Genomic DNA, 12,088 nt, shown 5'->3' with positions numbered 1-12,088 from the left:
AGGTGAAGTGGCTTGGTCTAAGATCACATCAAATTAGGAGCCTTATCATAAATAGCACCCTTCGCTCCACTGTATCCTAAGAAATACATGTCAATTGTCACACAGTGAATCTTAAAACTGGCTTTCTGTCTTACTCAGCTGGAGCCCAGACCATGGCATACAAGGCCCTGCAAAACCTGGGCCCTGTTCACTCAGACCTCATCTTCCTCCTTCTCCTCTGACTCACTCCAGCCACCTCAGCCTCCTCACTGTGCATAGAAACCATCAGGGATATTTCTCATCTCAGGGCTCCGCACTCACTGTTCTCTCTGCCTGAAACAGGCTTTCCAAGCCAGCTGCATGGGCAGCTCCCTCCTTTGGGATTTTACCCAAAATATCACTCTCTTTGTGAGCATCTTTCCTGGTCACCTCTGACGTTTCAGTCCCTTCCTCCTAATGCTCACTTTCCCCTTCTGCGCAGGCGGGGGGTTTTGTCCTTTCTATTCATAACCCCACCCCTAACTATCTGGAACAGTGCCTGGCATCTGGCAGGTGCTCAGGAAGTCTTGGTGCAATGCAGGTGTTGCTAGCTGTTTCAAGTAGCTTTGCTCCCCACTGAACCGTCCCTCCAGGGAATACTAGTCACAGAGGGCAAGTGAATGCACAATTGGTGTATCTTGTTCTGTTCACAAAACTTACATTTTATGCAAATGCCTAACAAAGTAGTACCAAACAGAAGTAAACACTCCGAATTAAACTTTTATTTTCCTTCCCTACCTCACAATATACTGAAGGTGACTCTTGTTTTAGATAAATCTGCCAAGAAATTTAATAAAAAAGGTTTCATAAAATCAAGTTTCCAAAGGATTCTACCTAATAAGATATGACTAAGAAGTAGATTTCTACCTTTACTTGAGATGGTCGTGGGCTTCTCTTGCCTCTAAATTCTAAGAATTGGAAACTGAACATCCCAGTTCAGTAAGGTTTGAAGTCTTCACAAGCCACAGCCACCCAACAGACCTCTAGTGACCTGGAGAAGTCTGGGTAGAGGTCAGAAACCAATTTAATACAATTAAACATTACCTTCTTTTATCTCTGCTCCACTCAGTGGTTTGAATTCATGAGTACTTTTAGTCACACATCTGAAAGAGAAAACCCTTGAGACAAACGGACTCCCAAAAATGAATGATAAAAAAATGTCAGCAATTATAAGCCTGTTCGTAAAATATGGACAGAAGTGTTTACGTCTATACTGCAAATACATAAACTGTTTTATTTCTTCTTGCATTTCCTTTTGAAGAAAAAAATTCTTATAGATAAAGGTCAGGTACTACATGTTGGCTTGACACAATGGGCCTGTATTCTAACGCCATGATAATCATTCCTATACGTGATAGGGCCGGAAAGTTGCCTCTAATTCAAGTGACCCCATTTATTACACAGGTTAAAGGGCTCACACCCAGGTCCAGGCGTTGGTGACCAATGCAGCTAGCCACAGCCATGCTATGGGAAGCACTGCAATGCTTTAACTGTGATGATGAGCCAGTAGCCACACAGCACGTTTCTTCCGACTTTAAGAGCTCTCAAGAAATAAAAAAGATGGCACACAAGACATATATATCTCACTTTAAGTACAGTCACCACAGTGGACCTCATTTGTCTATTCAACATTGCTAGAATTCCCTTAGCAGGGACCATGTTAGGGTGTAAGGAAAAAGTACAACACACTTAGTTTCACAAATCCTCACTAAACTATCTTAAAAACATGAGTTTTTACATATGATTCCAGACAAAGGCCTCTTTTCTCTGCCACAGTAAGTTGTCCTGGCTAGTGAGAGTACCAATGGGGTCCATTCAAACCTTTGCCTGGGTCGGGGTCAGGGTCAAGCTCAAGTGTCTGACTAAGAGCTAAATGTTCATTAGGTTAGTTTCACAATTTTATAGGGACAGCTTGACTGGCTCCTCCAGCCTCACCGACTCTGTCTCTGCTGGGGCAGAGGGACATGCAACATCTCTTTGGGTCTGTCACTGCTCTCCTGTTTTTATCATTTTATAGCTAAGTTAACAATGAAGAACTAAAGAGGTCAGAGCCCCCAACAACACAACAGTTCTTTTTCTACATACACGGTATGACACAGGACACAGGTCTGGATTATTAATCTCATGTGAATTAAAAAGCATTTTAAATATTAATTCCAGGAGAAATCATGGATAAAATTAACCTCAGATATTGAGAAGAACCCGTCCTTATGAACCATAATCTGTGCTAACAGTTTAGCCTAACGGAAGGGTATGAGTTACACTGTTGCTCTCATTTTTTCTAACAGATCAATAAAATTGTTATATGTAAAAAGAGAGAAACAGCGTGCCGAAGTCATGGGAGATAAAAATTTAAACAAAGCAAATTATTGTTTATAAATTATAATTTCTGAAATCTAGGAAAATCCCTCAAAACTGGAGGAAAAAACCTCCAAAGCAGTGTACAGATAGATTTTGGCATATTGTGTAATGGATATGAATCCTAAATTACTCTTGGTGGGAAGACAGAAGGATTAGGAGAACCCAAGTGCAGAACACATGTCTGGACAGTAAAAGTCACTACATGTATTCAAGGCCAGTAAGAAAGGTAATTTCACTTTAATTACAGTTTAATAGCTGCATATTCTTCAGTTACCAAAAAAAAAAAAAAAACACCAAAAATGGTGAGTTTCAGCGTACTGAATATTTTTAATTGAAGAGAGAAGTACAAAATGAAATAAATACTCAAAAAGAAAAATAGAGTAATAAATCTCAAAGATTTGGGACGATTTTGATAACTTTTTCAACAATATGCCCATCTAAAAATTATTTTAAAAACAGGAATCATTGATCTTTTACATACTCTTCTTGAAACTGCAGGACATGTAGAGAAGCTGACAAATGCCACTCTTTATCACCATCGCCTCTAGGACTACCTCTGCCTTACCCGTCATCTTTTCTGGCTGCTGTGAACATGGAGTCTGTCGCTGGCTGGTCCGTCAAAGGAACAGGAAGAGCTATGCTCTGGCTGACGGCCGGGCACACCAAAGTGGCAGTGACAGCATCTGCCACAGGAGGAGCAACAGGTGTTGGCTCTTTGGGTCTCTCCCCAATGTTCTTTGAGGTCTGCTGATTAACGGCTGGAAGACTCGGAGCTCTCGGTTCCTGCCAGGAGCCTGCACTTGGCCCCATACATGCTGGGTTAACCTTTCATGTTAAGCAAACAAACAAAAACAAAGCCATGAAGTCCTAGTACTACTCATGAGTTACTACAGCTTTCCAAAGAATGGCATCTGTCTTCTGGAGTCCCCTCCCCTCGTGGCATCCCCACACCCCTTCAGGTACAGCCAACAACAACAAGGACCACTGTACATGACGGATGCTTTTGTACCTTCTTGACCACAGATAAATTGGCAGCTCCTATTTCTAATCACTGAAATAACGAGTCCCTGCAGTTTTATCAGTATTTAAGAACTGTCTTATTTTTCTTAATTTTGAGAAAGGACTAACAAATCAATGCCCTTTCATTAATGGTATTCCTTTCATTAAAATACGCTTGGTAGGGATACAGGAGTGCTGATACATAGGGGCACAAGTACCCCAATGTTCATAGCAGCACTCTCAACAATAGCCAAAACATGGAAAGAGCCTAAGTGTCCATCAACTGACGAATGGATCAAGAAGATGTGGTTTATCTATATAATGGAATACTACATGGCAATGAGAAAGAATGAAATCTGGCCATGTGTAGCAACATGGATGGACCTTGAGGGTGTTATGCTGAGCGAAATAAGTCAGGCAGAGAAGGACAAATACCATATGCTTCCACTTACAGGAAGATTAGGAGAAACTTAACGGAGGACCATGGGGGAGAAGAAGGGGGGAAATAGTGAGGGAGAGGGAGGGAGGAAAACCATGAGAGACTCTTGAATGCTGAGAACAAACTGAGGGCTGATGGGGGGTGGGGAGGAAAGGGGGGTGATGGGCATGGGGGAGGGCACTTGTGGGGATGAGCACTGGGTATTATATGGAAACCAACTTGACAATAAACCATTTAAAAAAAAATACACTTGGTAGCCATCTTCTCTCTAACGAGGATAAAATGTGAATCTAACTTGCAATAATAGCTGCCACAAAAACATGGCTCACATTGGGAAGGCTGACGAGCTCTCGACTTGAAACCTTTGTTTTTCGACTCGTGCACTTAGACTGTCACTACACACTCTCATGTTAAAAAGTTAAAAGACAGTAGAATTCCTCACCATATAAAAGTATTCTCACAAATTGTTAAAAAAAAAAAGCACCAACATCTATAGCAAGAGTAGTTAGTTCACAAACAAATGGATAAAATATAAAAAGTTCATTTTCACTAGTCATCAAAAAAAAGCAATCAAAAATGACCTATACCATTTTCTCCTCTAGCAAACTAAAAAAAGATCAAAATTAATAATATTCAATTCTGAAGACAGGTTTTGAAAAGGAATAATCAGACTTTCTATATCAGATATCAAAACTTACAACAAAGCTATGGTAAATATACAATATGGAATGATCAAGAAGAAACCTACTAACCAAAACAAAGGTACATTTTAGAAACAGATCTTGTATATTAAAAATGTATGCAATAATGATATTTTAAATCAAAGGGGAAAGGCTGAGTAGCTCAATAAATGATTTAGGGGCAAGTGACAGTCCATTTGGGAAATATTTCCTTATGCTATCCCAATGCCAGCACAAAATCCCAGCACAAAAGCAAGCTCCATAAAGAAGGCTTCCAGTTAAAGACAGAGGCTTAAACATGTGCTTTATCATCTACTCCCTCCAGAACCTCAACAAAAGGTTGGTAGAGTAATTCTAATATCTAAAATAACAGTTGGAAGAGGCTGATCAGGAGAAACATTCAGACATTTAGATACATCTCATAATGGAAGTGAAAGTGGAGCTGAGAGCATGAACACTAAAACAATCCTAAAGGAACATGATTCCCCTTCAAGAACATAGCGCCCAGCCAAATGATCACCTGTGTGTGAGGGTACAAGAAAGATGTTTTTAAGACGTGCAAGAAGTCTCAAAAAATTAATCACTCATATGTGCTTTTTAAAAAAAAAGCTCCTTGAGACTGTGTGCCACCAAAATGGGGCTGTTAAAAGGAAATGATGCTGTAAGAACTAGAAAATAAGCAGGGACACACCACCAAGAAGAGTCGGGGAGGCCAGTGTGGAGGAGGCAGGCAGATGGTTCTGGGAGGCATGTGACCAAGAGAAGTGAAAATAAGAGCGTACCTGATGCGCTTGAAATTAATGAAAGCATATTTCTAGTTTCTCCCAAGAGTTTAGAGAGAAATAAGTGATAAGTACCACAAAAATATAGCACAGGAGAATAATGAAACAATTATTTTAATAATTTCTTGGAATTATCTAGGGAAAACAAATTGTACAAAAAAGGAAATCCAACTAAATAAGAAAAATATGCAACAATCCAATAGAAAAATTAACAAAGTCAAAGTAAAAAAATTAATTTTAAGAAAAAAGATAAATTAAAAAGTCAATTTTAAGAAAAAAAGACAAACAGCAACGAAATGTATTTTTAAAAGTCCAAATTTACCTGTGATTAGGAAAAAACATATCAGATGGTTAAAAAATATTTAAGACAGCTAATGTTAGCCAAGCATATACAAAAAACACATACTTTTAGTCACTATTGTGTGAGTGTAAGATGGTAAATTTTTGGAGGACAGATGGACAGTATTTTAGGTGCACAAACTTCAGCAGCAATTCTATTTTTCTGCATCTTTCCTAGAGTAATAATCTCATCTGTACAAGAATGCTCTCTGCAGCATGGTTTGTAACAGTTTCCACGTGACACATGCCCTACCTAAAAGGTATGACAGTAGACTGTGCTGCTATTAAAATGAGTTTGATTTCTGGGTAATAGCAAGGAAAGATCTGCAAGATGGGTTAGGTAGAAAAAGCACAAAGCCTTATACAGAAACTTCAATTGTATACATATTTATGTGTTCATGCATAGTAAACTACATAGTTAGCAATGAAGGATGGCATTCGTTTGTATATGTGTAACTACACACGCACATGCACATCCACATATATACACATCCTTGCTTTTATAAAATCGTATAGTCATGCATTTTTATAATTTTCAAAATATGTAAGACATTAAAGTGTTACTAGACAGTCACATGTAAAAGAATAAAGCTGGACCGCTTTCTTACATAACCATCCATCAAAGTAGACTCAAAATGGAATAAAGACCTAAATGTGAGACCTGAAACCATACAAATTCTAGAACGGAACACAGATAGTAATTTCTGACACTGGTCATAGCAATATTTCTCTAACTATGTCTTCTGAGGCAAGGGAAACAAAAATAAACTATTGAGACAACATTAAAATAAAAATCTTTCACAGCAAAAAAAAAAAAAAAAGCCTGTAACAAAACAAAAAGGCAACCTACTGGGAGAAGATACTTGCAAATAACATATCCAATAAGGGGTTAGTATCCAAAATAAATAAAGAGCACCACTCAACACCAAAAAACCCACAATAACAAACAATCCAATTAAAAAATGGGAATGGGACCTGACTAGATATTTTTTCCAAAGAAGATATCCAGATGGCCAACAGACAAATGAAAAGATGCTCAGCACCACTCATCATCAGGGGAATACAAATCAAAACCACTCTGAGCTATCACCTAACACCTGTCAGATTGGCTAAAATGACAGCCAGGAGGGGGTGCCTGGGTGGCTCAGTTGGTTAAGTGTCTTACTCTTGGTTTCAGCTCAGGTCATGATTTCAGGGTTCATGAGTTCGAGCCCCATGTCGGGCTCTCCACTGCCAGTGTGGAGCCTGCTTGGGATTCTCTCTCTCTGTCCCGCTCTCTCTCTCTCTCCAAATAAATGAATGAACTTTAAAAAAATAAGTTAAATTAAATTTTAAAAAGGAGTCAGAAAACAGCAAGTGTTGGAGAGTGCACTGCTGGTGGGAATGTAAATGGGTGCAGCCACTGTGGAAAGCAGTATGGAGGTTCCTCAAAAAATTGAAAATAGAAATATCATGTAGTCCAGTAATCTCACTACCGGGTATTTATTCAAAGAAAACACAAACACTAATTTGAAAAAATATACACACCCCTATGTTTACTGCAGCATTATTTATAACAGCCAAGATATGGATACAACCTAAGTGTCCCTTGATAGATGAACAGATAAGGAAGATATAATATGTGTGTGTGTATATATATGTATATAATATTCCACACATACACACAATGGAATACTATGCTGCCAGGAAAAGGATGAGATCATGTCACCTGCAGCAACATGGATGAGCCCAGAAAACATTGTACTAACTGAAATAAATCAGAGAAAGGCAAATACCATATGATTTCACTCATATTTAGGATTATAAAACCAAAACAAATTACTAAACAAACAAATGACTAAACAAAAAGCAGAATCAGAACTATACAAAGAACAAACTTATGGTTGCCAAAGGGGAGGGAGGTAGGGGGATGGGCAAAATGAGTGAAGGGGAGTGGGATATAGGCTTTCACTTATGGAATGAATAAACCACAGGAATAAAAGGTACAGTAGAGGAAATATAGTCAATGGCATTTTAATAGCATTGTATGGTAAAGGATGGTAGCTACACGTGTGGTGAATATAGTGGAATGCATAGAGAAGGTGAATCACTATGTTGCACACCTGAAACTAATGTAATATTGTGTGTCAACTATACTCAAAACAAAAACAAAACAAAACAAAACAAAAAGGAACAAAAAAGAAGAAAGGATGTAGGTCTGGAATTCATCAGGAAGCAAAACAAACGCAGCATGACTTTCTAAGAACGAAGAGGTAAGAAAACTTTTGGCATGATGTATATGTTCACTATCTTGATTGTGAGGATAGTTTTATTGGTGTATAAACATGTCAAAACTTAGCAAATTTTACACTTTTAATATGTGTAATTTATTGTATGTCATGTATACCTCTATAAAGCTCTAAACTAAAAAGAAAAAAAAATCTAATAAAAAAAAAAAGGGTGTTTATCTTCATTGTATCCTACATCACAGGCAGACTATACTATGCAATCACTTAAGCAGCCATTATGTAGCTTAAATTTATTCTCAGTCAACCCCATTCCTTAATAATTTTAAGAAAATATACGTGACTCTAACATACTTGTCACCTCTCTACTCTTCCAACATGAAACAAGAACAAGCAAACTATAACTAGACAAATAATGAAATTATTGAATTCATATTCTTATCATATAATTATGTCACTGTATAAAAAATCCAAAAGACTACATATATAAACACATACATAGGTACACACACACACGCACACACACTTATAAAAACATATACTCTTTGTAACTTCCTTTTCTCATTTTACATTTTGAATTCCTTTCTGTGTCCAATTCTAAAAATTTGGAAAGCTGGTACCTAAATTAACATCAGAGTTAACTCTAAAAATATGGCACAGAAAGGAGAAGTAAAAACAGAATTCAGCGTTACTGGGTACGGAAAGCATTGGGCGAAGAGCACGCACATACCTCAGACCTTCCCTGGAAAGCGGGTAGGTTCTCCTGGGGCGTCTCTTCCACCTGATGCAACTTCTTATGAAGTTCATCCATTTTCTGTTTTAATAGTTGTTCTTCAAAAGCATTTGCTTCTTTTCTTTTCATATAATGTCTATCTTCATTTACTTTAGGAAGGAAAAAATGGTTTCCATGCAAGTTTAAATTCAAGTCATCAGAGGAATACAAAATAATGAGTGAAAGATTATTTTTGAGGTAGTAATTTTTTTTACTAGTCTTTTCCATGTATATTAGGTTATTAGCACCAAAAGGTGTCTTACCTTTTAATTATAATTTTTACCTGCCTTTGGTATGGTTGTTTTTAAGTTCAGGGCACGTAAGGTAAAAATTTGCATGTTGACCAGTAAAAATATTTGATAATAGCACAATGATAATAATCACTTTTTATAAAAGTCATGATTCTGCATATCATTTGAAAGTGGAACAGGTAAAAAAGAAATCTAAATCTCTAGGTGCTTTCTGAGAAGAAATAGGAGTCAAGTGCACTGAAAGGTCAGTGCCTCATGTGTACTGCAGTTAGTTTCACTTGCAATAACTGGTTTACATAACCATATCCTATTCAAATCTGATCCTTTGGCTAAGACTTTACGTCATAGAGCGTGAAAGAAAAATGTATCTGCGCGTGGCACACAATGGGACCTCCATGAGTGTTAACTGCTTCTCTCAATTGTTGAACAAATGAGAAATGATAAACAAACAAACAAACAAAACAGGCCAACAGAGCAGTTCTCATCCACATGACTTCGGTGGTGTAAAAGCCCTGAGTGGAACAAAGTTCCACTTTCCTCTCTAACGTCCACATTGTTCTAGCAAGGACAAGCACATACTTTGGTGTTAACACTCCTGGTTTTCCCCGTGAGGAACAAAACTTGACCTACTAAGTAGCCATAAATAACATGGCACTTTGATCAGAGGGCTCCTTCTGAATGTCTTCTTTGTTGTTCTTGCAGATTTTAGGAACTCTCTTCTCAATTCCAGTTCCTAACCTAATCCTTTCAGAGTACAAATAACTGACCTACAGGTTTAAAATTGCCATATACAGAAGTTCAAATCCAGACAGACAATAGTTAAAAGCTTAAAATATCACTAAAAGCAAAGCCAACACTGGTCTATCTACTTAACCTACGTTAGTGCTGTGTCAACTTGAGCTTTGTTCTCAAGACATTAGTTTGGTCCCTGGACAAATGTGGCTGCTACCCTTGTACTTAACAAAGATTTCCAGGCTTCTGATAGCTGAGCTAGACACCATTTTGCAGATTCTTTCAGCATAGTCAATTACCTATTTAAAAAGGTAATGACTCAAAGGTTATTATTTTAAGTGACTAGAGTATCTCAGATCACAAGACTGCAAGTACCCCATTGTTCATGCTTTCTCCGTTGATTATATTTCTGGGCTCTCAGCTCTTCAAAGGAAAATTCAGATTCTCCCCGAATAAGCTTCTCCTTGCAATACATAACGACCTGCTCAACATCAGCTTTGGCCGCTAAAGACGGTTGTGCAGAGTATCCTGATTTGGAAATCATGATCACCCTTTGCTCCCTATAAAGGGGAAAAACGTAATATTACAACAGTGTACTAAAACAGCTCTTGAATGAAACTAAGTAATAGATTATTGCACTGATTATACTTGCATTTTCGACTCTTTATCGCAAGCTGAAGATATTACCCCAGAAACTTCTGAACCCTAAAAAGACAGAAAGGGAACATCAGCCTTCACTTATCTGAAAAGAAAGTGGCATCCAAATTATTTCACAAAACAATATGAAAGTGTTAGAGGGGCTCTGTAACTAGATTTACATATATGTTCTTTAAAATTATAATTAATTTAATCATAATTATTATTAACTTATAACTTCTGTAACTAAAAGTCCAATAGGAAAGTGATTTAAAAAATTTCTACTTGGCAATGGAGAAGGGCACTTATTTCCCTCCAATCAATAGACAAGAAGCTGGGCCACAGTGCTCATGTGTTATGGGATTCATATTCTATAATTCTATATTAATAAAAAAAATCGTATAAATTTCCTTCTGGTACTATTCTGTTCTCAGGAGTTCCCAATGAATCACTAAACAAATATTTATTGAACGTCTCATACGTGTCCTATCCTGAGCTAGGTCCTGGAAATGTGACCATAAATAAGACTTATCTCTCTTCCTAAAAATTTACATAGTTGGGGCGCCTGGGTGGCTCAGTTGGCTAAGCGTCCAACTTCAGCTAAGGTCATGATCTCACAGTTCATGGGTTCAAGCCCTGCATCGAGTTCTGTGTTGACAGCTCAGAACCTGGAGCCTGCTTTGTATTGTGTCTCCCTCTCTCCCTTCCCCACCCACCCTTCCATCCCCTGCCCCAGCTCACATTCTGTCTCTCTCTCAAAAATAAATAAGAATTAAAAAAAAATTAGGGGCGCCTGGGTGGCTTAGTTGGTTAAGCGTCCGACTTTCGCTTAGGTCATGATCTCGCGGTTTGTGGGTTCGAGCCCCGCGTCGGGCTCTGTGCTGACTGCCAGCTCAGAGCCTGGAGCCTATTTCGGAGTCTGTGTCTCCCTCTCTCTCTGACCCTCCCCTGCTCACGCTGTCTCTCTCTCTCTCTCCTAGAAATAAATAAAAATAAAAAAAAAATGAGTAAACCTTAAAAAAAAAAAAGAACTAAAAAAAATTAAAAAATTACATAGTTGGGGCAATAGGAAGCAATGGGGCTGGCAAACATGTAGAATGTAAAATGAGAGGGACACCTGAGTGGCTCAGTAGGTTGAGCATCTGACTTTGGCTCAGGTCATGATCTCAGTTTGTGGGTTCAAGCTCCACATCAGGCTCTGTGCTAACAGCTCAGAGCCTAGAGCCTGCTTCAGATTCTGTGTCTCCCTCTCTCTCTCTCTGAGCTTCCCCTGCTCATGCTCTGTCTCTCAAAAATAAACATTAAAAATAAATAAATAAAATGAGATAGCAATGTGTTGTAGAAATAAAACTTGTAATGTGCACTAAGAACAGAGGCCTTTCTGTTGGAGTTAGCTTAAAGGAAGTCTTTAGCAAACTGAAAGAGAAATTGTAGTATGAACAGGAAAAATGTTGGGAAACAGGCTAGGGTAAGCAAAGACTTGAACAGAAGAGATCTCAACAGGGTAAAAATCTCATCAATGAATGAAAAGCACAAGTGGAAGACCACCTTTCACAACTGTGATGGTAGGGAGGGATGCAGTCACATTTACTGTTTGGTGGCAGAAAACTGACACATATCATCTAATGGCTTTTGTCATCTCATTAAAATAGTATTTTTCTCAGTTCCCAAGGGAGAGGTTAGAGACAGCTAGGTCCCAAGTTTGGGTTTAAAATCACTATAATGTGGCCTTAGACAGTGAAATGGGCTGCACAGGAAATACATAAAACATCAAGTGAGCCAGGAAACAGGAAACATAATTTCTGTGGAGTAGAGCCCTGGTTGAGGTTATAGGTATCACTGTTCCTAACTCCT

The 12,088-nt window shown here is 38.2% G+C and overlaps 1 protein-coding gene across 1 annotated transcript in view; it reads right to left on the bottom strand.

Moving 5' to 3' along the window:
* Positions 1–12,088, bottom strand: part of BUB1 (BUB1 mitotic checkpoint serine/threonine kinase) — a 46,634-nt gene that overhangs the window by 24,977 nt on the left and 9,569 nt on the right. Inside the window, exons 7-11 of the mRNA XM_077773485.1 lie at positions 10,247–10,303; positions 9,974–10,154; positions 8,574–8,725; positions 2,945–3,204; positions 1,063–1,121 (exon numbers count right to left, since the gene is read on the bottom strand). Of these exons, the coding sequence (XP_077629611.1) occupies positions 1,063–1,121; positions 2,945–3,204; positions 8,574–8,725; positions 9,974–10,154; positions 10,247–10,303 (709 nt within the window). The remainder of the gene's footprint in view (positions 1–1,062; positions 1,122–2,944; positions 3,205–8,573; positions 8,726–9,973; positions 10,155–10,246; positions 10,304–12,088) is intronic.

Source organism: Crocuta crocuta, unplaced genomic scaffold, assembly GCF_008692635.1.
Source record: "Crocuta crocuta isolate KB4526 unplaced genomic scaffold, BGI_CrCroc_1.0 scaffold67, whole genome shotgun sequence".
Classification (NCBI taxonomy): Eukaryota; Metazoa; Chordata; class Mammalia; order Carnivora; family Hyaenidae; genus Crocuta; species Crocuta crocuta.
The sequence above is the reverse complement of the archived record's forward strand: the minus strand, read 5'-3'. Positions and strand labels throughout refer to the sequence as shown.